Source organism: Neofelis nebulosa, chromosome 7, assembly GCF_028018385.1.
Source record: "Neofelis nebulosa isolate mNeoNeb1 chromosome 7, mNeoNeb1.pri, whole genome shotgun sequence".
In the NCBI taxonomy this organism is placed as follows: Eukaryota; Metazoa; Chordata; class Mammalia; order Carnivora; family Felidae; genus Neofelis; species Neofelis nebulosa.
The window spans coordinates 117461608-117486816 of NC_080788.1; the positions used below are offsets into that span (position 1 = coordinate 117461608).

Genomic DNA, 25209 nt, shown 5'->3' on the forward strand with positions numbered 1-25209 from the left:
AGCAGTTTACTTTTTTTTCCCAATGTTTATTTATTTTTGAGACAGAGCATGAGTGGGGTAAGGGCAGAGAGAGAGGGAGACACAGAATCCTGTGCTGTCAGCACAGAGTGCGATACGGGGCTCGAACCCATGAACCGTGAGATCTTGACCTGAGCCAAAGTTAAGATGCTCAACTGACTGAGCCACTCCCTATTTAACTTTTACATTGACTATGATTTCTAACACATTGTTAAAATGAAATAGTATTGGCTTACATCCTTGTCTTTTTCTAACCTTAAATAGTGTTTTTAAAGTTTCACCATTAAATGAGATCTTTGTTGTAGATTTTTGTTCTTGACATGTTTTCCCCACCCTCCCACTTGGGACTTTCACATTCTGTTCTGAAGAGAAGAAATGAACAGGAAAATACTTTATTTCCAGAGCCTTTCACTGTGCTTGGTACAATATAGTTGTCAATTTGTTGCATGACTGAATGAAGATAGTAGGACTACTTGAGCCTTATGGTTTTCATTGGCTCTGGGACAGCAGTTCAAAATGCTTATTAAATCTTTATCTTAGAAAAAGAGTCAAAGTCATTAATGTTTGTATTACACTTCTAATGTTTCGCATTGGATTCCAATACGATTTCAGGACTGGAATACAAATATATCGGAGACCATATTTTCTGTTTTTCATGGCCGTAACGCTTCAAATATTGGAAATTAAGGATCCATTTAAACTGTAGGTAAATTTTAGGCTAAAGTGTTTGAAGATTTATTTTGTTTAAGGATTTTGTTTTTATTATATTTTTATGAACATCATTGTAATTTAGATTAGATTTGTAAATTTAGTACTGAAATGGTACTGTGAAGTTTTTGATTAAAGCCTGAGCAATTAATGATACTAATAACCAACAAATTAGTTTGTGAAGTCTCCTTTATAATTCAGATTAGACCCCTTCTGCTTTTCTGCCTCTCCGTGTACCTGGTATTTTTTTTTTTTAACAGATGGGGAAATTAAGGCATAAAGGTAGAGATTCCCTGAATTTGGTGTATTGCTTACTGCAGTAGACCACTTTGCCTCTGTGAGAATTGTAAACTACTATACTTTCCAGGTATGTGCTGAAATTGCCATTGCCGAAAATCTGCAAGTTTGCTAATAAAGAAAACTCTTACTCAGCCGTTTTGTGTGTTTAGCTATATTTAGGACAGCGACAGCTGGCTAAAAGTTCTACTTCTGAATTTGTAGAGAAGAGAGGTATAGTAATTTTGCTAGAGGATTATTTTGTTACAAAAATCGCTGTCCATTTTTTCATTCATCCTTTTTGCTCCCTTCAATTCCTGCTTCTCTCTCTGTGTTGGCCATTGGGCATTTGCTCTGGATCATTGTTTGTCAACTGGGGGCGATTTTACCCTTAAGGAGACATTTGGCAATATTTGGAGACATTTTTTGTTTATCACAACTAGGGAAATGCTGCTGGCATTTAGTGGGTAGAGGCCAGGGATGCTGCTAACTGTCCTACAGTGCGCAAGATGGTCCCCCACAATCAAGAACCAAGTGGCCCAAAATGTCAGTAGTGCTGAGATTAAGAAATCTTTGTTTAGACAGTGGTGTTCATTTTTGGCTTTGAACTGGAAGGAGAACTTCAGTGCTTGTTTTTTGAAAGGCAAGTATTGGTGTCTTCGAGTGGACTTCAAAGCTATACAGACAAGATGTTCAGATCTTGTCTTAATTCTCACTGGCCATGAGAACCTACATTAAGGTGTGTGGGGGGAAAAGAACAGATATAACACATTGTAGAGTACTGTGTAAATATTATTTGTGTCCTCCTTTCCCACCTGAACTGCATATACCAGTGACTCAGCTTATGTCGTTTACTCCTCTGACAGGTTTTTACACCTTTTGGTTTTCAGTTTTTCATCTGTAAAATGAGAATAATCGTATTTATATTGTAGATTTTAGGAGGATATTCTGTGAGAAAATGCAAATAAAGCATGTGCCCCTATGACTGGAATGTATTAAGTACTTAGTAAATATTTGCTTTTATTTGTTATTTATAATAACTTCAGATTGTAATCTTTTGTATCTATTGTCAGAAGTGGTATCTAAAACTAAGTAATATTGTCCATCAGCTGATGAATGAGTAAACAAAATGTGTCCTGTCCAAACAATGCAGTATTATTAGGCCATAAAAATATGAAGTGCTGATAGTTGCTACAACTTGGAGTAACCTTGAACACGTTATGCTAGGTGAAATAAGCCAGTCACAAAGACCACACGTATTATGATTCCATGTATATAAAATGTGCAAAATAGGCAACTCTAGAAAGACAGAAAACAGATTCCTAGCTATGTAAGGCTGGGGGTGGATGGGAAGGGGGGTGGGGAGGTAACAGTGAAGGGGTTTGTTAATAAGGTGATACAAATGTTCTAAAATTAATTGTGGTGATAGTTGTATAACTTGATGAATGTGTTAGAAACTATTGATTTGCAGAGTTTAAATGGATGAATTGAATGATAATGTGAATTGTTTACCGGTACAGTTGATGTATATAAACTGGGCAAGATGAGGGCTCTCCAACCTTTCTCTGGGGTTGAATATTTTATTCCTTAATCCTCACCTTATGATTTCCATCTGCTCTCCATCTTCTGATTTCCGTGGGATGTGACTTAGAGAATGGATTCTGGTGGAGAGAACAGTGGTTGCTGGTTAGTCCTCCCCACTCATTCAGGGTGGTGATAGCGGTCTGTAAATCACTTAACGATGTTGCCCAGTTAGCGGTTTCTCCTTCTGGCCTACATGTCTTGTATGGATTGACACCAAACAGCTAACAAAGCTGAGCACGTTTCACTTTTTCCATGTCTGTATGTTTGCGTGCTGAATTGGCTGTCACCTTTGTACCTGCGTTCCGGTATGTTTTATTTCTATACACGGATAGCAAGTTAGAAAGCTAATTTTCTTTAGTGAACATGATAGAGTTAGGAACCCATTAAGTAACCAGGGACAGGATGGTTATGAGAGCATTAATAAAAATTTGCTAGAATTTAAACAGCTGTAGTGATAAATACTTATTAAATGGAAGGTATACTGGCTAGTGAATTCTGTTTTGCCTGTATCTTTTGATCGCAGCTGTCAGAATACCTCATTGAAATAGGCTTATGGGGATTTATGGCACACGTTACTGAAAAGTCTACGTGTGAGGGGTGTCTTCAAATTGGCAAGGTGCAGTTTCAGTCACTTCATGACCTGACTTATCTTTACCAGGCTGGGCTCCTTTTGTTCACTTGGTTTCTTAGCGTCTCCCCTTATGGTTATAAAATGGCTGCAGCAGCCCCAGGCCTTAAATCATCTCAGCATTAAGACTAGCAGGTATAGAGAAATATCCTCTCTTAACAGTAGAACACCCCCCCCCCCCCCCCCCCGGCCTGATTCATACTAACCTGAGTTGGGTCCTGTGCTTATTCTGGAACTAAGTTCTGTGAGCAAAAGAACGGAACGTGCTGATCGACTCTGGCCAGCGGTGCTCCCCACCTAAACCTGAGAGTACGTGGTTAACATCACCCAAAACCATATGAGAGTTTGGGATGAGGTGGCTCACCAGAAGAATTTTGGGTTGTTTTTTGGTGTTATTGTTAACCAGATGATTGAACTAGATGGTGGGTGGCAGGATGGTTTTATATCTACTATAAAATACTAGAACTTTCATCCCTGATAATAATAACTTCAAAGTTTATCGAGTGTTTCCTCTGTATGTACCAAGTAGAATGAGTAAAAAACTTTGGGCAAAAAATAAGATTATGGTAACTTAGGCCTGAGTTGTTCTAAAAGTTATGTTCCTAAGGAACCTTATTATAAAACTTTCTAAGCTTTTTGAAATTTGGTGTGATGTTTTTTCCTAATTTGGGGATCCTCTTGTCTTTAAGTACTGTATGTAGACTTCTTCAGTTCTTTGAACTTAGTGCTTTTCTCTCTTGTCTAATACCTGTTTTACCACATCACATCATTTCATTTTTATTTATTTACTTATTAGAAAAAATTTTTTAATGTTTATTTATTTTTGAGAGACTCAGTGACAGAGTGAGAGTAGGGGAGGGACAGAGAGAGAGGGAGACACAGAATTTGAAGCAAGCTCCAGGCTCTGGGCTGATAGCCACGGGGCTTGACCCCACAAACTGTGAGATCATGACTTGAGCCGAAGTCAGATGCTTAACCGACTGAGCCACCCAGGTGCCCCATCGTTTTACTTCTTAAACTTAAGCCTTCTAACTCTATACAAAACTTAAAATCTTAGCTTTCTACTTCTGTAAAACAAGTTAGTATTGCAGTTAAATGCTGTTAACTTAAAAACTACAGATAGAGGTAGTTTGATAAGGCTGACTGTTCTTTTGCGTGTTGATCAGTATCTTGCAGCTCAGTGAGACTGTGCTCTTAGAGATTGGTAGTCTAAGATGTGATTACTTTCTGGGTTTGCCATGGCCGGTTTCTCCTTGCTCTTGGGGAGCAAAAGGCAAATCGTGTCTTTGCTAGAGTGGTTTTATGGCACAAGTCATAAAATACGTGCTATATTTAGTGTCTATAATTGTCATTAAGGCTGCTTTCTAATATTGGATTGGGTGAGAGTTTTAAAGATTTTCAAGTAGTGATGTGGTTATAAAATAGTTCAGACTATAAGATTTAGGAATGAAGAATGATCTTTTTTTAAATTGCTATATTCTCTGTTAGAAATTAGTATAGTTTAGTTTTATAGAAAAAGGTATAATAACTTAAAAATAATAAAAAAAACCGTTGGTGGCAGAATAATGACAGTTACTCTCTTTTTCTCAATGTTCCCCACAGCGATCCTGGTGGAGGGATTGAAATGTCTGAGTTCATTCGAGAAGCCACACCCCCAGTTGGTTGCAGTTCAAGAAATTCTTATGCTGGCCTAGATCCAAGTAACCAGGTGGGAACCTGCTGTTTTGTCTTTTTCCCTCCTCCTGAGGGTGGTCTCAAGCAATTCTGTCTGTAATAGTCCATTGGTGTTGGGGTTTATCTTGCTGATTAATACATTTTTGATTGTTTATTAATATCTTTTGTTAGTATTCTTATTTTTAACTGAATTTTCACATTAATCAAGTCCATTTTTGCTGAGCATGCAGCATGCTCAGCAAAACTACTCAGCAACTGCCATTGCCTGCAGTAGTTTTGATCACAACAGTTGTGCTGAGTGCCCTTAGGAAAATCAGGTCCTGGCTTTCACAGTCTCATTTACCTTCACTTTTTTTTTTTTTTTGTATCGGAAGGGTATAGATGTCTGGGGTTATTCCTAGCTTAAACATGGAAAAAAAAAATTAAATTTTTAAAAATCTACACTTAACCGTGGTGAGCACTGAGTAACGTGTAGAATTGTTGAATCAGTGTGTCATACACCTGAAAGAGATAGAATGTATGTTGATTATACTTAATAAAAAAACTTTCTCAAAATCTTGCTGTTCGAGGTGTTAGTGGTAGAGTGAGATGTAGAATACAGATCTGCTTTTGCCAGTTTTAATGTCTTTCCATTCTGTAACTTTTAACTTAAAATAGTAACTCTGAAAGTATGCTCTCAAAGGGTGACTGATGCCTGCTGTACTGTCATTGTGTGTAACCCCGGCCGGGCCTTTGCTGCTGCGTTCCTCTCTTTCATCCTAAACGTCACCCACACTAATCCAAGTCCTACTTATTCCCGCCTGCCCTCTCAGCAGACGAGCCTGCTAGCTAGAGTAACACTGCATAAGCATAAGAGGGGAAACTTAGCCAGAAGCTTCGAAGTCTTGTTGTAGTAGAACTTCAGATAACTATGGGTTGTAATAGGTTATTATTTTATGTCAGCCTTTTCATTATGGAGAAGAAGAGACCGCGGATTTGTATTAGGGTCTAGATCTCACTTCTTGATTTTCACTTCAGTCTTTGTGCTGTTCTACTACTCTACTTGGGGGTTGAAATCACTCTTCCTCCTTTCTGCTCCACAGACTTAGGTTTTTGTTTTGTTTGTTTTAACTTCCTGGACTAACTCTAACTTTTGTTAGAGCCATCCCCTGTTTCTCAAGATTTTCAGAGACCTTGTGGTATTGCCTCTGTCTCTTGCATGTGGAGCACTTACTGATGTGTTTATTTAGCACTTGGGATTTGGTATGTGATCATATGTGGCAGTCTGTAAGCCTCTACAGAGCAGACTGTCTTCTTTCCTCCCCTGGCTAATAGACCGCCTTGTGCAGAGTTGACTTTCAGTGAATAGGTGCTAATTATCTTTATCTACATAGATAGTAGAACTTTAGAGGTAGAATCGGACCTGGCTGTTCATTTAAGAAAGGAACAAGTAGCAGACCTAATTATCCTGACTGCCCCACAGTATTCTGCTGTTCCACATTGTTTAACCCTACATTATCTCAGAACAGTATTAGGAAAAACACCATATTCTGTGAATCAAAAAAACCTTGAATAGGGTCTTGTGTAGAAGATTTGCCTCTATTTGAATTGTATTTCACCATTTAAACTTCCAAGTGGGTGAATTTTTGGTTGCAGTTTTACTTGTGATTGAATGTAGTGTAGTATTGAATTCTTTCCATAACAAGCAGATGGGAAATGTCAGAGTTAAACACACACACAGAACATTATGGAAAAGGACTGTGACATTTTAATTAGGTTCATACCTTTCAAGTTTCGGTTTTTACAATACCAGTTTTAAAGAAAAATGTTGCTATCCTTAACCCTCTCTTGGTTAGCCTGGCTTTCTGTGTCTCTTTCCGAAATGAAATGACTTAGCCCTTAAATATGGCTGCATGTTTTCTGTGCTTAACTAAGTCTGGCCTTTGTTCATACTAACACGTGTTGGCAATGTAAGATTACTAGGGAGCGAGCCTGTGTTTTCCCCACAATCTTTTGGAGAGCCAAACTTTTTATCATTTCTTTCAGCAGGACAGTTGAAAGGGTATGGCCCTTTCAGTAACTCTACCATGGCTTATGCAGGGACTCCCATCCTGAGTGTTATTAAAGCTTGTCTGCAGACAAATGCATGGCTTGCCTGATTTGGTTTTCCTTAAAGCATTAACTCTTGAATAAAAATTGGCAAATGTTGGAAGTTATTGTGCTACATGGATTTTGGTGTTCTAGTATTATCCTAACAAAAGGAATGGTTGGCATAATTATTGTTACCGCCTTTTTGTATACTGGTAGCCATATTACCAGAAGACATACTATATTTCTTGTACATATTTTATTATGTAGCATTTATTACACCTGATCTTAGTTATTTGCGTGAATGTCCTCAGTACTAGGTAGTGAACTGGAGCGTAGTGGCTCTAACTCAGTTGTTATTATCATTGTTTCCTTCTTGCCACTTCTACCTTTGTCTCCCTTCCATCATCTACCCTCTGTTTCCCTTCCCTTTCTTTTTTCTTGTTTTTTTTACTGCTCCCTACCTCCCTCTCCCTCTCTTTCCTTTTGTCACTGGTCTTCCTTCATATATTTTAGTGCCAGATACCTTTCAAGTCAGTTTACTTGAATGGAGTGGGGAGGGGGTCTTACCCTCAGAGACTTGACAGTTTCGTAGTAGATTTGCCATAAATAACCAAAGTCAGAAACATGACATATGTTACCAAGGAAATATAAATATAAGATGCAAAGTAATAATTGTCATAGGAATGGTACAGAAAAGGGGATAATGATTTTAGAGGAGAAAATAATTTGTTTCCAGCTGGAAGAAGGGGCAAAGTCTGCACGGAGGAGGTGGCCTTGCCTGATTGTTCTTTAATTGGAAGAAATTTTTTTCTCAGACACCCATAATCCTTCCTGACCTTTCCTATGGCATTTACAAAAGAGAAGAAACAACCGGACCCTTTTGGTTTGTGCAGACTACTTTTTTTCCCTTCAATTTTTCATTTTCTAAATGTGTTCATTTTTACAAAAATAGCTAGTGAGGGAAAGCAAACAGAAGGAAATAAAAATCATCCATAATGTCATAATCAAAAACCATTTTTAAAAAAGGTGGGATTATAGTATGCATGCTGTTTGGAACTTGATTTTCTTTATTGACTGTATCATGAATATTAATGTCATTAAGTGTTTTTCTACAATGACATTTTGGGGAATGCATTCTCCTATTTGGATGTACTCCTATTTGGATGTTCATTTTCTCAATCCCCTGTTTCATATGTAAATAGTCCCAATTCTGATATTTTGGGGGGGATAAATTTAAATAATGCAGGAAAACATGAAGAATAAAATATAATCATCCATTCTGTCCATTAAGCCAGCAAGTAATAGAACTCACCTAGTTAAGTGACTTAAATAAGAGTTTATGTTTGTCATCCAGGTATGGAGGGGGCTGTGTGGCATTTGTTCAGCTCAGTAATGTTAGGACTTGGGCTGGCTTTTCCCTCAGGGTTGCAGAATGAGCACAGCAGCTTTAGTTATGACCCTGCTGGAAAGTAAGAATCAGGGGGCACTGTGTGCAGAGTTGTCCTCGATTGTCTCCTCAGACATGCAGAGATCTTTCCCTGAAGCCCTCCCACAGACTCTTGCCTGTGTTCATTGACCAGGAACCAAGGCGTACCCCTAGACTGGAGACTGGGCCCCCTTCTCAGAGATCAAAAGATGGATACTCGGCATCTGAGCAAAGTGGGAATCTTGTTAAGAAAACAAAAAGGAACACTTCTGTGGTTGTGACCAAATGACTACCATAATCATATTCAAGTTTTGTTTTTTTTTTTTAATAGAAAGAGGTGATGTGAACCTTGACTTGGCTTTTTTTTTTTTTTTTTTTTTTTTTTGAGAGAGAGAGCGAGCGTGTGCGTGAGTGGGAGAGAGGGACAGGGGGAAGAGAGAATCCTAAGCAGCCTCCTGACATGGGGCTGGGATCATGATCTGAGCCAAAATCAAGAGTTGGATGCTCAAGGTGACTGAACCACCAGGTGCCCCCAAAAGTTTTTTTTTAAGTTTAAGTTTGTAGAAGGGTGTGCATAAAGTGGGGTTTTTGTTTATTACTTGTTTTTCTATCTAGGGAATAATGTGTTTATTACTCTAGTTGAAAATAACATATGAATTCTATAACTTATCTAGCGGGTGTGGTAAGAATGAAACTTTGTTTTTCACATCTTTTTCTAACTGCAGAGCTTTTTATGGCTAATTGAAAACAAAGATAAGGAAAAATCAGGAGACTCAAGCTTAATAAATTGTTTAAAAATGTTGCAAAACTTATTTTTTTTTATTGGCCACATCAAGAATTAGTAGTTCTAACCTGTTTGTATTTGCTTTTTTTTTTTTTTACTTACTTTTTCACTGACATATAACTATTATGCAGCATAGTATACACTTCTTAAGTGTACAGGACAGTGGGTTTTTACATACATATACACCATTTAATTGCCATCCTCATGCCCTTTCAAACTCAATATTGACTTACATTTTGAGCAAATTTCTTATTTTACACGCCTAGTCAGTTGATTCATTGAAAGGAAAGATTTGGTAAAATGCAAAGTATTAAATGAATATTCTTAATTTTATTCTAAAATATTAAATTTGCTTGACTATGTTCTTTTAATATCTCTTAAAAACAGGTTATAGAAAGTTGCTAGGACTTGCGGATTTAGTAACTGTCATGTTGTTATGTTTGGTTTCCCTAATGTGTTTATGGAATTTTTGGTATTTGTTTATATGATTTTTATGGTAGTGTAATGAATGATGACTGAGATTTTAGAGGAGTGTTCTATCATCTGGAATATAAGCATTAAAAACTCAATAGATTTTAGTTTTCTGTTTACAACTGGTGCTAAAAAGTCATTTTTCATGGATTCCTTAGTTTTTTTCTTTTTAAAGATGTTAGTAGCAGTCTACAAAGAAGTACTACTTACTTTTTGTCTAGCACTCAGGAAAGTTCATATTGATACACTAACAAGTTGACAAGATTTACGCTGCTCTTTGTAGCATATGTGAATGCTTTGTCCAGAACCTTCCTTTTATATACCCTGATAAGGGCATTTGTTTCAGGTAGACTCAACACCCAGTTTTGCTTTTGTTTATAATATGAACATGTCATGATGCAATATAAAAAATGGTGGTAATTGTATGACATAGATTGCTTGATGTTGGAGGCATCCTGGTCTGTGGGCCCATCAATTCTAAGCACGCAGAGGGATTCGATCAGTGCCCTGGCACATCTGTAATATATATGCAGAATGTGCTACAACAAATAGGTTATGTGGCTCTGATAGAACATGCCCAACGGGGATCTTTTAATATTGATAAAAGTAACTGATAGCATGTTTTAATAATATGAAAGTTTTGCTTGATAATTTGCTAGTCTATATTGATAATGATATATAGCATTTTAATTAGTTTTAATATCATATTTTCAGATTGGATCTGGTTCCTCTCGTCTTGGAACAGCAGCAACTATTAAAGGTAGACATTATCTAAGTTGAAAGTTGCCTGTGACTTTCCATTTCATTTTTGGATGTAATAAAGATAACAGTACTGTGTATTCACATGTAATGAAAAATTCTTGAAATTATTTTGTAGATACAGTTATGTATCTTGTATTAAAGGTTACTTGATTTAAATTTGGTTCTCCTTTCATCATCCAAATCTCACAAATATATTTGAACATTTGCATTACATTGCATGAATTGTAAGTTTTGCTTTATAAGAAACTTCCTTGCCTTGAAGGACAATACTTTCATGGGTTTTGGTGAGGTGTGGAAAACTAAGTAATTTTATGTGAAACCTTTAAATTGGGCACAAATGAGACAGTAAAAAAGAGGGAGAGTCTTTTATATATACATATTACATACATCTATTTCAGGTAAATTCATATTTTTTCCCTATACTTTTTTAGGGGACTTTTTATAATTATCTCTGGGGAGGAAATTTATATTGTTTCAAGTTGTTATTGCAAACTTTACATTTCTTTTAGAAAATTGCTTCTTTTTATTTAAAAAAAAAATTTTTTTTTTTTTAACGTTTATTTATTTTTGAGACAGAGAGAGACAGAGCATGAACGGGGGAGGGGCAGAGAGAGAGGGAGACACAGAATCTGAAACAGGCTCCAGGCTCTGAGCAGTCAGCACAGAGCCCGACGTGGGGCTCGAACTCACAGACTGCGAGATCGTGACCTGAGCCGAAGTCGGACGCCCAACCGACTGAGCCACCCAGGTGCCCCGAAAATTGCTTCTTTTTAAAGGAAGTTTTATTAGCAGTGTGAAGGTTTCCTTATTACTTGCCTTATAGTGCTGTGAGAATAAAGATGTGGTTTGATAGTCTGTGATGCTTCCTGTTCAGTGATCTTCCATTATTGTAACCCATACAAACAAAAACTGCTCTAGTAGCTATCGTGTACCAGTACAGTACATAGGAAATTAGTGTAGTTGACATCCTTTCTGGTTATGCCACACCGTACAGCCTTTGCTTTTAATATAATGTGCTTACACGTTTCTCTTAATTTTGTAGGAGACACAGACACCGCTAAGACTTCTGATGATATTAGTTTAAGTCTGGGCCAGAGCTCTAGTCTTTGTAAGGAAGGAAGTGAAGAACAAGGTAAGAACATTATACTTGACACTGATACCATATATTATGGGGTCCAGGATGACTTTGTAGAATATGTTTGATTGATACTAGTATGATTTATTTACGGTACTTAGAATGGTACTCAGAACATGTAATAAGTTTATAACAAATTAATATGATATTTTGAAGAAGAATTAAAATAAAATTCTTAACTTGAATAATAGTAAAACAGTGTTGTAAGTACTTTTATTTTTTTAATTTTTGTAAAGGTTTTTTAAAAAAATCATTTATTTTTTGAGAGAACAAGTGCACATGCATGCACTGGGGACAGGCAGAGAGAGAAGGAGAGAGAGAGAGAGAGGGGGGGGGAGAGAGAGAGAGAGAGAGAGAGAGAGAAAGAGAGAGAGAGAGAGAGAGAGAGAGAGAGAGAGAGAATCCTAAGCAGGTTCTACGCAGCGCAGAGCTCGATGAGGGCTCAAACTCACGAACTGTGAGATCATGACCTGGATGCGTAATAGACCGAGATCAAGAGTTGGACGCATAACCGACTGAGCCACCCAGGCGCCCCTATAAGTACTTTTTGCTTTCTGGAATTCACTGACCCGTGTTCTGCCAAGTAGACATGGAGGGAAAAATTTTCTGAGCATGTGCCCTGGAGTGAGTATGAGATGGGAGATAATCTGCTAGTCTAGTGGGTCAGAGCTTCTTGCCTGGTTTAGTAACCTACTTGTGAAACTGTTGTTTTCCATCTAGTGTGACCCCTAATTGTCAATTGCTTCAGGTCTTAGCCTAACAGTATGTTTGGGCAGAGAAATAATTTGCTGTTGGACTTACAGAGAAACTATGTCTGCCTCCAACATGGTGCCTCCTGTAGCAGATTTTTAATAGAAATTTGGGGTTTAAGTGATTTCTCCCTGCCTTTGTTCAATTTCATTATAAATGAGTATTTTGGATTTAATGGAGTTTGTTTTTTTTTTAAGAACTGCCACATTTTTATGTTTCATTATTAATTTTCAAACATGAAAGGATGGATATGTTATCCTGTTTTCAAATGGAGATTATCCCAAGTTACATACTCAGACACAAACCTGTTTTCCTATTTCCAGCCTTTTGTTTTTATTAGCCTATGAGTGATTTTCAGAAGGCAGGCAAGCTGATAAATTTCCTGTTCTTAATTATGATGGGGCACCTGGGTGGTCAGTTGGTTAAGAGTCTGGCTTTAGCTCAGGTCATGATCTTGCAGGTTGCGAGTCTGAGCCCCGTGTTGGGCTCTGTGCTGACAGCCCAGAGCCTGGAGCCTGCTTCGGATTCTGTGTCTCCCTCTCTCTCTGCCCTCCCCTGCTCCTGCTCTGTCTCTATCTCTCTCAAAAATAAACAAACATTAGAAAATATATTTTAAATTATGAAATTTATGTAGCTACAAATTGATCACCAAATTATGACATTTTCCTCTTAATTTAGTGTTTTACCCAGGTCTAGTTCTTACAAGTGTGTTTTGTTCCTGTACTTGGAACGTAAGTTTATCATGCTGTCACTCTGCTTTTTGGAATTGCAGTACCCCATCATTTATTTGCTTTTGTGGACTATCCCTCCCAACATACCCCTCCCCTCTAAACTTTCTAAACATACTGTATAATAAAGAAACTATCTTCTTATAAAAGGTGAAGGCGAATTGATCAGTTTGAGAATTACAGTATCCCTTTCTGTGATATGTAATCAGAACGTCTCAAAAATTAGGTAATGATCTTAGAGGGGCTAGTGCTGCTGCATTTATGGGTCATATTTCTTTGTTTTGTATCTGGGAAGTACCATGCATGAGCAAGAATTTTGTAATCTATTGGGTTGGCAATTACATGCACACAAACCTACTCTGCAGATAACATACTGACATAGTTAGTGATGTCTAACGTTCACTGAGCGCACACTATTAATATATACTAGGAGTCAGCAGACTTCCCGTAAATGGTCAGATAGCTTCATAGGCCATATGGTCTCTCTTGCAACTACTCAACTGCCATTGTAGAACTCAAGGAGCCATAAACAGCACATAAATGAGTGAGCATGGCTGTATTACACTAAAACCTTGTTCAAAGTAGGCAGAAGGCCAAATTGGCTCCATGGGTCTTAGTTTGTCAACTTCTGGTTTAGGTCTTCTTTTAAGCATTTCATACGCATTCACACAGTTAATCTTCACTGTAAGCGTTTGATGTTAATGTGATTCTCACATTACAGATGGACATATCATGGCGAAAAGAGAAGTTATAAAAAACCTGACTAAAGTCACACAGCTACAAAGTGGCAGTCCTAGAATTGAAATCTAGTTTTGAATCATGCTTTTAATTGTTGTTACACCACTTTTATATAGTTTTGTAACATCTATCGTGTAACATTTTAATATGACAACATTGAAAATTTGACAGATAGATAACACACATAGATAACATTTAACAGATACTGTTCAGTGCTTATTACACGCTCTGAGCACCATTCTAAGTACTGTAAATAAATCAGTGAACAGACAAAAAATTCTACTCTTATGTGGCTTCCATACTTATTAGTATGGAATCATACTAGTATCAATCAAATATATATGGAGTGGTGGGGGTTGGGAGGATTTAAGTGTAAATAGAGTGGTCAAAGAAAAGCCTCGCTGAGAGCAAAGACCTGAAGGAGGTGAAGGAGTGAGCTATCAGGATATTCGGGGGGGGGGGGGGGTGGGAATGAGCTGTCTCTATGCAAGAGTAACAGCACAGGCAAAAGTCCTAAAGTAACAACATGCCTGTCAGGTTTGAGAAATAGTGGGGCTGGTGTGAAGTAAGTGAGACTACAAACTGTATAGTCTTATAAGATACTTTAAAGATTGTGTTTTAGGGGCACCTGGGTGGCTCAGTTGGTTGAACGTCCTACTTCGGCTCAGGTCATGATCTCACAGCTCCTGAGTTCGAGCCTCGTGTCGGGCTCTGTGCTGACAGCTCGGGGCCTGCTTCAGATTCTGTGTCTCCCTCTCTCTCTGCCCCTCCCCCACTTGCATTCTGTCTCTGTCTCTGTCTCAAAAATAAACATTAAAAAAAAATTGTGGTTTTAATTCCCAGTGAGATTAGGAACTGCTAAAGGGTATTGAGCAGAGGGAGTGTCATGATCTGAATTACATTTTAACAGAATCACTGTGGCTATGATTAAAAGGGGCAGAGGCTGGGGGCACCTGGGTGGCGCAGTCAGTTAAGCGTCCGACTTCAGCCAGGTCACGATCTCGCGGTCCGTGAGTTCGAGCCCCGCATCAGGCTCTGGGCTGATGGCTCGGAGCCTGGAGCCTGTTTCCGATTCTGTGTCTCCCTCTCTCTCTGCCCCTCCCCCGTTCATGCTCTGTCTCTCTCTGTCCCAAAAATAAATAAAAAACGTTAAAAGGGGCAGAGGCTGGAGCAGAAGCTCAGCTACCAGATGATTGCAGTAATCCAAGGCACGGAGCAGGACAGTGAGAAGCAGTCTGATTGGGTGTGTAGAAGATATTAGGGACAGGATATGTTGATGTTGATGGATTAGGATATATCCTGTAAGAGAAATAGTACTCATGGATGACTGTAAGGTTTTTGGGTTAAGTGACAGGGAGGATGGAAAGGGAGAAGGCTGAGAAGGAACAGATTTAGGAGTAGGGAGAGCAGGAGGAGGGTAAGATGGGGAGTTCAGTTTTGGGCATATCAGGTATGAGATGCTGTTAGACCTCTAAGTGGCAACAATTAGTAGTTAATTAGGGTAGGTCTGGATTTCAGGTATGAAGTCCGGGTTGAGGTTTTAAATTCGTGAGTTTTCAGTGTATAAATTAAAAAAAAAAAAAAAAGCGGGGGGCGGGGGTGTCATGTTAACTGTGGGTTGGGTTATCATGAAGTTCATAAAGTAACTGGCAAGCCTGCATGGAGTTCAGGCTCCCTGATCCAAATTTGTTGGTCATGGCTACAATTTGGCACCACCTAGTGGCAGTTGCTTACTCTGGCTTAATTATCACTTGGGGCTCTTCCAGCTCTCTGGCTGGTTTGGGTTTACAGAGCAGCAGCATTTAGTTGGTTAGCAGTTATTGATTAGTTGGCACTCATTTTATGGACGTGACTGAGAATGAACTAGGATGAGGGGACGTGTGCTCTCATTTTTTGCTTTTAAGAAGGGCTTATCTCCAATTTCCCTCTCCGGCCGCTCCCATTTTTTCCCTACCCAAGATCAGTACTTTACCCTATTCCCATCTGAATGTGGGCGCTGGGTAAAAGATGGAGGAAGCTAATTACAAGTACTTCTGAATTTTAGTTATCGTGGGACCAGAACACTGGATGAGATGTAGAAAAGAGGGAGTGTATATGGAAAACTGAAAAGTTCCAGGGATTGAGCTTTGAGCCAGTCCAGTGTAATAGGTGCAGGAGAACCTGTAGGAACAGCGGGTGAGGTGCAAGGAAGGCCTAGAGTGCTGTATCCCGGATTTTCAAGGAGACTGGAGTGCTCAGCTTTGTCCAACAGTGCCCATGGGTCAGGTGATATGAGGCTGAGACTTGGCCATTGGATTGTTGGTGACCTTGATAAGCACATTCATGGAGGGGGGTCAGAGTACCTGTAGGAGAGAATTAGAGGAGGAGAACTGAAAAGAGTGAATACAGACTACTTTTGGTGAATTTGTGTAAAGGGGATCAGTGACTCAGGGTGAAAGCCAGCAGGGGAAGGTGAGGATAAAGGAGAGATTTGGATTTTCTAAGGACATGTAAGAGAAATAACAGCTTGTTTCTTATAACTGATGGAGATGATCCAGAAGAAAGGAGGAAAATGTGGTTTTTGTTTATAAAAGTGACATATGTTAATTTTAGAAAAGACAGTTAATATGAAGAAAATAATTCACATTTTTGGCACTGACATAACTTTATTTTTTGGTGTATCACTTTTTAAAATTATTTTTGTATTGTAATATAATTCATGTACTTTAAAATTCACTCTTCTAAAGTGTACAATTCAGTGAGTTTTAGTATTTAGTAGTTAGTGTGCACTTATCACCACTGTCCAATTCTAGAACATTCTTGTCACCCCACAAAAAAAAAAAAAAAAAAAAAACCCATACCCACGATACTCCCATTTCCTCCTTCAACCAGCCCCTGGCAACCACTGGTCTATTTTCTGTCTCTATTGCCTCTTCTGGACATTCATATAAATGGAATTATATAATAGGTGGCTTTTTGTGTCTGGCTTCCTTGACTTAGCATGTTGTAGCATATAACAGGACTTTATTCCTTTTTATGGCTAAATATGGTATATTACTTTTAATATTCCTACACATATATGCAAATATACTCTTAATATTCTTTTTAACTCTTACAGATTGGAACCATTCTTTTTATATAGTGCCATCATTTTCACTCAAGTATTTTCTCACTTCATTATGTCATCTTTGAAAACATTTTTAGTGCCTGTGTGATGTTTTAATAGACAATCCAATTTATTTGACCTTTTTTTATTGGACATTTTCATACTTTTTATGTTTTAAGAAGTTTTGTAACAACCTGAAATGAACAATTTTTTGCTAAAACCTTACATACATAGGTGATTTTATCCTTTGGCAGCAATTTCTAGAAATAGATTACTGATCATGGGTGGGTATGTACACACTTGTGAGGCTTTTGGCCACATTGCTAGATTGTTTTATAGAAGATTACGCCAGTGCATCCCCATGAGCAGTATGTGGGTGTGCCTTTCTTATCCTAAATGCCACTGGTAGCAATTATTGGTAAAAAGGTTGATTAGATGAAAAATAGTACCTCTTTGTGTTGATTTGAGCCTGTCTTAGACCATATTGCTACCAGTGAGAAAAATATCTAAGAAAGCGTATTTACTTGAAAGTCTCCTAAAACCACCTAAGATTTCCTGACAAGATTTGATTTTTTTATGGTATATTTAGCAACATTGGAAAAAGTACACGTAAAGTACTTTTAAAGTAAGTTTGCGTGTGTCTTTTTAAATGAAAAATATGTTTCTGGTTTGTTAATGTCTTGGAATTGGTTTTGATAGCATTTTTTAAGTCTTCTCTCATATTTTAGAGTTAGTGATTTTCAGTTACTTGTTAAGTTTTCGTTCTATAAAATTCATAACTTTGAAATGTGAATATCCTATTTCATAATCGCTTATTATAGAGTTTTTAGAAATAACTTTACAATTTAATACTACAAAAAAGTAAATACAATGCTAACTTTTAAATTTTGATATTTAGAGATATCAGAACCCCAAATACAGTGACAGCTGTTTTGGACAAATGATAAAGAACATGAATTTTATACTTATGTTGAAGAGTTTAAAACATAAGATAAAGCCTAATAGGTCATTTATAAATCAATTTATATGGTAGATTCTAGAGGCTGTTTCTAAGTTTTTAATTTAAATCTAGTCTAGATTTAGATTTCTAAAAAAAAATTTTTTTTTTTTTAATGTTTATTTTTGAGAGCGCGAGCATGAGCGGGGGAGGGGCAAAGAGAGAGGGAGACACAGAGTCCAAAGCAGGCTCCAGGCTCTGAGCTGTAAGCACAGAGCCCGATATGGGGCTGGAACCCATGAGCTGTGAGATCATGACCCAAAGTTGGATGCTTAACCGAATGAGCCACTGAGGCACCCCTACCTTTAGATTTTTTAAAAGTACATACACATTTCTAGTAATTCATTTTTATTTTATATTAATCTTAGGGGGGAAGGTATGCTTTTATTATTGAGATTGCCTGGGAAGAGTGTGAGTCAACTATAGAATCTACTAATTGTATTTTTTCTATGCGGTTATAACAAATAAGATAGTTTTTCTTTTTATTGAGCCAATAGCAGATTCAGTCATCCTTGTCTGTCAAAAGGTATATAAAAAGTCAGCTATTGTACTGTTCAATTGCCAAACTGTATTTCAAGATAAATTACAGTGTAGGTGGGTAGGTGGATTTATTTATATCTGTATACATAGTACGTATGGTAATTCCAGTCATTATTCCATAGTACTTAGGTAATTCCCTAAGTGGAGTGTTAAAGGAATGGTCTTACAGATATATAGGGATATGTAGTTTTTCATGAGGCATTTTGTAATTGTTGCATGAATGATGAAAGAGAAAATGCAGTATTTTGTTCTACAACTGTTGTTTTAATTTTTTTGGTCATTGTGAACAGCAAGACATCTTACATCATTATATTGCATCTTCTTTATGGATTGGTCGGCCTTTTGATTTTTTTGTTTCAAAATACTCTAGGTTTTTTTTGATTTGTAAGATAATCACATTGGTTTTTCAAAAATTTTGTATTGTGTTAGAGAGGTAAAATAATGATAGCTGCAGTTCATTGTGCGAGGCATTATGCTAAGAAATGCTTGTGCTAAGCACATTAACTCCATTATTTCATGGTACTACTTAGTGAGATCTCATTTTATAGATGAGGAAACCAGGGCCCTGGAAACCAGAGCTATCCAGTTAGTAAGCTAGAGAACGACTTCACATAAAAGTCCAGGGCCGTTTTATGGGGTGTCTGGCTGGTTCAGTCAGTACAGTATGTGACTCTTGATCTTGGGGTGGTAAGTTCAAGCCCCATGTTGGGTGTAGAGATTACTTCAAATAAAATCTTAAAAAAAAAAAAAAAATCCAGGGCTGTTTTAAATATAATCCTATGTTGCCCCTTATTGTTGATAGTATATGGAACCTTTTCTCAGGCCATTCGAGGATTTGGAAGTTCAGTTCATTCTGTAAATAGAATGCTTTCTTTGTCCAGCTGTGAAATAAAAACCAACTCTTTGGAATGACTTGCCAACTTGTTGTATTCAGTGAACTACTTGGGAAATTGTTTTTCCTCAAGTTACTGTATGCTGTGAGTTCTTTCCATTGTTAAACAGTATATAAGCAGATCATAGATTCGTGTTAACATTTCCAAATATGTGTTTGAAACAGATTTGGCAACTGATCGGAAGCTCTTCCGTCTGGTCTCCAATGATTCCTTCATCTCCATTCAGCCTTCCTTATCCTCCTGTGGACAGGACTTACCAAGGGACTTTAGTGACAAAGTGAGCTTGCCGAGTCATGGCCACCACCACCACATCGATCAGTCTCTGTCCAACACCTGTGACACAGAAGTGGCTTCTCTCGTCCCTTTACATTCACACTCTTATAGGAAAGATCACCGGCCACGAGGGGTACCACGGACTTCTAGCTCTGCTGTGGCTTTTCCAGACACTTCACTGAACGACTTCCCTCTCTATCAGCAAAGACGGGGGTTAGATCCGGTTAGCGAGTTAGAATCTTCCAAGCCTCATTCTGGATCCAAAGAATCCTTGGTGGAAAATTCTTGTTTATCTGGGGAATTTCAGCTCGTTGGTGAGCTGAAAAACAGTAATTCTCAGCCACCTACAAAAAGTGGGAGGAGCAAACCTTTGAAAGCAGACAAAAGCGTGGACAGCCTGAGGAGCCTGAGCACGCGGAGCAGTGGGTCGACAGAGAGCTACTGCAGTGGAACGGACCGTGACACCAACAGTACCGTCAGCAGCTACAAAAGTGAGCAGACCAGCTCGACTCACATAGAGAGCATCTTGTCGGAGCATGAGGAGTCCCCTCAAGTAGGAAAGAAAAGCGGTAGGAAGAAAGAGGAGTGCTGTGCTGACCCAGAGGACCAGAGTAGCTGTACCAGCGACAAAAGGACTAACAGTGAGAAGACTGCCTTGGAAGTGAGTACAAACAGTGGGGTTCAAGAGGCCAAGGATCCCAGTACCTCTGATGATATGCACCATCAGAAAGGTCTTAGCACCTCTGCATCTGAAGAAGCCAACAAGAATCCCCACGCAAACGAATTTACTTCGCAGGGGGACAGACCGCTTGGGAAAACCGCTGACCCCAAAGACGAGCAGAGTGAAAAGTCAGCTGTCTCAGTGGACTCGAAAGTTGGTAAAGATGGTGGTGGAAAGCAAAAGGAAGGGGATGTACGACCTAAATCCTCTAGCTTGATCCACCGGACAGCCTCTGCCCATAAGTCAGGCCGGAGACGGACAGGAAAAAAACGGGCCAGCAGTTTTGATTCAAGTCGGCATAGGGACTATGTGTCCTTCCGAGGTGTTGCTGGCACAAAGCCACATAGTGCTATATTCTGTCACGACGAGGACTCTAGCGACCAAAGTGACTTGAGCAGAGCATCAAGTGTGCAGTCTGCTCACCAGGTCAGCAGCGATAGCTCTTCCAGCACCACTTCTCATTCATGTCAGTCTCCGGAGGGCAGATGCAGTGCTCTAAAGACCAAACACGTCCCGAAAGAAAGGGGCACTGACTCCGAGCACACACACAAAGCCCATCCGGGTCCCGAAGGAACTTGCAAAAAGCGGACGACACGTCGGACTTCCAGCACAAATAGTGCCAAGACGCGGGCCCGAGTGTTGAGCCTGGACAGTGGCACAGTAGCGTGTTTGAATGACTCCAATAGGCTGATGGCACCTGAAAGTATAAAACCCTTAACCACTTCAAAATCTGATCTCGAGGCCAAAGAGGGAGAGGTGCTAGACGAGCTATCTTTATTGGGCCGGGCTTCCCAGTTAGAGACGGTCACTCGGTCTAGGAATAGCTTGCCAAGCCAGGTTGCGTTTCCTGAAGGCGAAGAGCAAGATGCGGGCAGTGGAGGTAAGTAAATGACTGGAGGAGAGTTCCCTGAGAGTCACTGCGGTCGTGGGTACTATCGATTAGAGTGGTATTTACTAAAATATATAAAATAGGCTTTGTGTTACTGTCCCTCCTTCCGCTGTGTTGGTAAACTTTCTTCTGTGTAGGAGATGCTTATGTCAGAAAAGGTTTCAATTTTTTCTTGGCCTTGGGTTTTTCAAAGTCAGTTGCCACCTCTTAATGTTTTACCAGGACTGACCAAAATTGGTTGTCTTCTTTCATTGTACAATAGTAGCAACAACAAAATGTAGAAATGTATTAGATCACAAACCATTTTTAATCCTCTCCTATACAGTGTGTGCCACTGAGCTTTAAGAATTAGATACCTCAGCCAGTAAGATTTTGCCAAATATTACTTTATCTCTGACTATGTACTGTGAAAACTTGTGCCTCGTTTGTCTCTTTGGTTTTACTTCTCCCTTACTCAAGTTTCAGGCATTAACTATTTTTTTTCCGTTAGCTTCACACTTCAAGTTTATTAAATCAATGTAGTTTATATTGGCATTTAGTATCCATTAGTGGAAACGTGATGCTCCCTATGATAACACTGATGGTCTTTGATTAAAGTGATAGCTTATTTACTTTAGACTTATGGTATATTGTGCAGAATTCAGTGGGTGATTTTATATTCCCAGTGTGTTTTGGACGTTTTATTTCTTTCGGAGGTGTTTCTTCCTGTTTCCTCCTACCCAGAATAGTCAGTTCATTCTGTTGCGGATTTTATGGAATCTGGTTCTTGAGCAGGATCAGAAGAATCCTGACGTCTTCTGTTGCTGGAACCATAGCTTTTTCATCCTCCACTCCCATCCCCTGTATTCAGGCTGGTATCTTGTAAAACATTCTCTTATTTCCTTTGATACCATTTCTGATAAAGACTAATTTCTAATGAGAATGCAAAAAAATGATCTTTAGTACCTAAAGAAGAAAACAGTCTATCAAACTTAAGTATTGAGAACTAATTATATCTGAAGTGATTATAACCATTTGGTGACAGCATAGTAATTAAATTCCCTTAAGCCTTTGGTGTGGATATCATTGTTTTTTATAAAAAGTCTTTTGAAATGCTTTTAGTGATTTCTCACACAAAGCATGTCAGATATGTTCATGACCTACAAGAAACCATTGGGTTTAAAAATAGAGCTTAATTTTTCAAGGTGTCATTAAATAAATTTTAAGAGTGAGCATGCTATGATAGAAAAATACTGCTGTGCTAAATACTGTTGATATGTGAATACTAAAAAATATGTACAAGAGCTATAGTAAGTCTCTATGTCTTTGAATTTAAAATGCCATTTCTTTTTCACAGGGAATATGAGATGTTCCAATTTTTAGGAAAAGTTACCTGAAAGGTTTTATTTGTTTTTCAGTGCAGATCTTTGACTGCTATGAGCTCATGCTTTTCCAGATTCCAGGTTTTGTCTTCCTTTGTTTGTGTTCTTATTTTTAAAAAACAAGTCATTGAATGTTAATAAGAAGCAGGTAATGAACTAAAAATTTCCATGTACTTTGACGTGACGGGCTGTTAAAAAACATTTTTTTGCCAAAGGAAGAACATTGTAGGGGCTGTTTTTATTTGAGTTTCATTTATGTTTAGAATAAAATAAGAGTAAAACTAAACAGCTTAAATGTGTGAAGGGTTTGTGTTTCATTGGTTTGATCACATTTCATTAGGGTTTTGTTTGGGCTTTTTGGAAGATTGGAGGTAGTGAGAGAGGGGATATGTTTTGGTTCTCATTTAAAAGTTGTATAAAATCTCAAATAATTGTTAAAGATTTATTTATATCGACATTAATTGTTACAGTCCTTTTTAGCAGTTTAGAAGACAGTTTTCTGGGCTATCTCTTCCTACATACTACACTCCTGAAACATGTCAACAAAACAGGACACTGCTTGACCGTTCATGTGGCTGTACGTAAGCCACAAATAGATTTTATTCTAATGAACTTGGAGGTGTTGATGAGTTCTCCAATGATTTTGTTTTCTTTTTAAGCGTAGTTCATGGAGTTGGCAGTGTGGAAGGACGAGATCTAGAAAATGTACTCTAAAGTACTAAAGTGAAATACTGTTAACATAGGAGGTGACTTAACATAATGACATGATATTGGACACCCGTGCTGGCACACGGGCTCCGCTGTGGGGAAGCTGTCTATCTTCTTGTAGCCTCAGCCTCCTCATCTCACAGGGTTGCTGTGAGGATGGAAGGAATTCATAGGTGTCAGATGCTTAGAACACTGCCTGGCCCACACGAAATGCTTAATAGTGCTACTGTTTCGATTATACAGACCGCTGTTCTGCTACTCAAATGTGTCCTTTCCTTAAAGTGGAAGAAAATGATGAAATATAGAAATATATTAGAGATTTCTAATCGTGCCATTGTGAGACTCAGCAATAGTAAAAGTAAGAATTTTTACATAATACCTGATTTCTTACATAATACCAGCAGAAAAACATGAACATGTAATCTAGTAATATGGATTTTATCTTATTTTGGCCATAATATATCCTATAACTTCTCTCTTGGTATTCGGTTGCATAGCAAATGATTGTTTTCATAGGACTTGTCACCATTAATCAAGTACTTTGGTTAAAATTGGATTTCATCAGTTTTTCTGCTTAGGTGGGAGAAGAGTTTTAGATGCAAGCTAAGGCCTTTTGTGTTGATCTCTTTTGCATTTAATTCTTCTTTTATAATGATAAAGCATGTCTTTAATAACTGATGGTGAATATTTAAAGGAAAAAGTACAATTAAGTTCTATATGATAAAAGTGTCGTTTGGTACCTGCATTACTTTTAAAAACCATTTTCTTTTGCGTCCCTTAATTTACTGCATGATTCAACAGATTGTAAAGAACAACCAGAATGGAAAGGTTTATATTTGCTCTATTATACTTCGTAATATTTTTCTGAATTTCTTAACCTCTGTTTTTCTGTTCGAGAAAATTATTTCAAATGTAATGTTTGAGCCCCTACTCTATAAGCATGAAATAGGATCCTATTATATTTCTTTTGGGAACCAAAGGTAATCTTTTGTTAAGGAAATATCACTTTACTCAAAGAAAAACCAAATCTCCGTAAATAGTTTATGAGAGTTTGTGCCATCTGTGTAAATTGGAGGTCAGTTATTTTGAATCCAAATATCATTGAATCTTAGAAAGACCCCTGAATAGACAAGAACATGAGAATTAAAGCTTTGGTACCTTACTAAACGGAGGGACTCTGAATTCCAATACATTAAATTTCTCATCTGTCACTCCATGTGGCAAGTGAGAGGAAGCAAAGTAGTAGAAGGGAATTGGTGCTTGGAGAAGCTAAAGTAATGACAACCACAGAAATGCGCCACCAGCACAAAAGGAGAAGCTGGAATGACCACACAAACCCAAGCAGAACACAGCGGGTGGGTCATTAAATGCAGGGGTAAACTGTCTTTGGAATTTGATAGTGTTGAAGGGCATTGTGGGATCCTAACTTAACACTGTATTGTAGTAGGCGCAGTGATAAGTGTTCATGTGACTGGCCCCGCTTAAGGGAAAGGCTCTATCAGTCTATGTGGAGAAGAAAGCTTAGACATCAAACCACAGAGAAAGATGCTCATTCAGTGTAGTGAACCGATTTGGATACTTCATGTGCTTGGAAAAGTTGTCTTCTCTTAAAGCAGTATGAAGAAGAGGTATTTTATTGATGAGGCAAGTAAGGGTTAGTGTATAGAATTCCCTGAACCAGCCCATGCCTGATTTTGTGTGGTAGGGGCAGACATTACACTATATATATGTATTTTTTCTGGTAGCAGTGAAGTTCTGGGTGAGGAATCAAACAGTTACATTTTAATACCACCTCTAATTATTAACTGGATACTCTTGGCACGTCATTAAATCTGTGCCTCAGTTTTCTCAGGTGTAAAACAGGAATAACTGTTTAGGTCTGTCTCAGCATTAACTATCAGATTCTAGTGAGCTTAGATTTGTAAAAGTGCTCTGTAAATTACAGGTTTAGTGTGAGAACTAAGACACTGATGCCTTTTAGTCATTTGTA

The 25209-nt window shown here is 38.2% G+C and overlaps 1 protein-coding gene across 10 annotated transcripts in view; it reads left to right on the forward strand.

Annotated features, from left to right (window-relative positions):
• PCNX1 (pecanex 1) overlaps positions 1-25209 on the forward strand; it is a 169862-nt gene that overhangs the window by 45444 nt on the left and 99209 nt on the right. For 8 of the 10 annotated variants that reach the window (XM_058739509.1, XM_058739513.1, XM_058739511.1 and 5 more), the window contains exons 3-6: positions 4817-4922; positions 10354-10399; positions 11444-11533; positions 19432-21141. In XM_058739509.1, the coding sequence (XP_058595492.1) occupies positions 4817-4922; positions 10354-10399; positions 11444-11533; positions 19432-21141 (1952 nt within the window). Of the gene's footprint in view, positions 1-986; positions 1094-4816; positions 4923-10353; positions 10400-11443; positions 11534-19431; positions 21142-25209 lie in introns of those variants that run through there. The other 2 variants (XM_058739515.1, XM_058739518.1) reach the window with 2 other exon arrangements.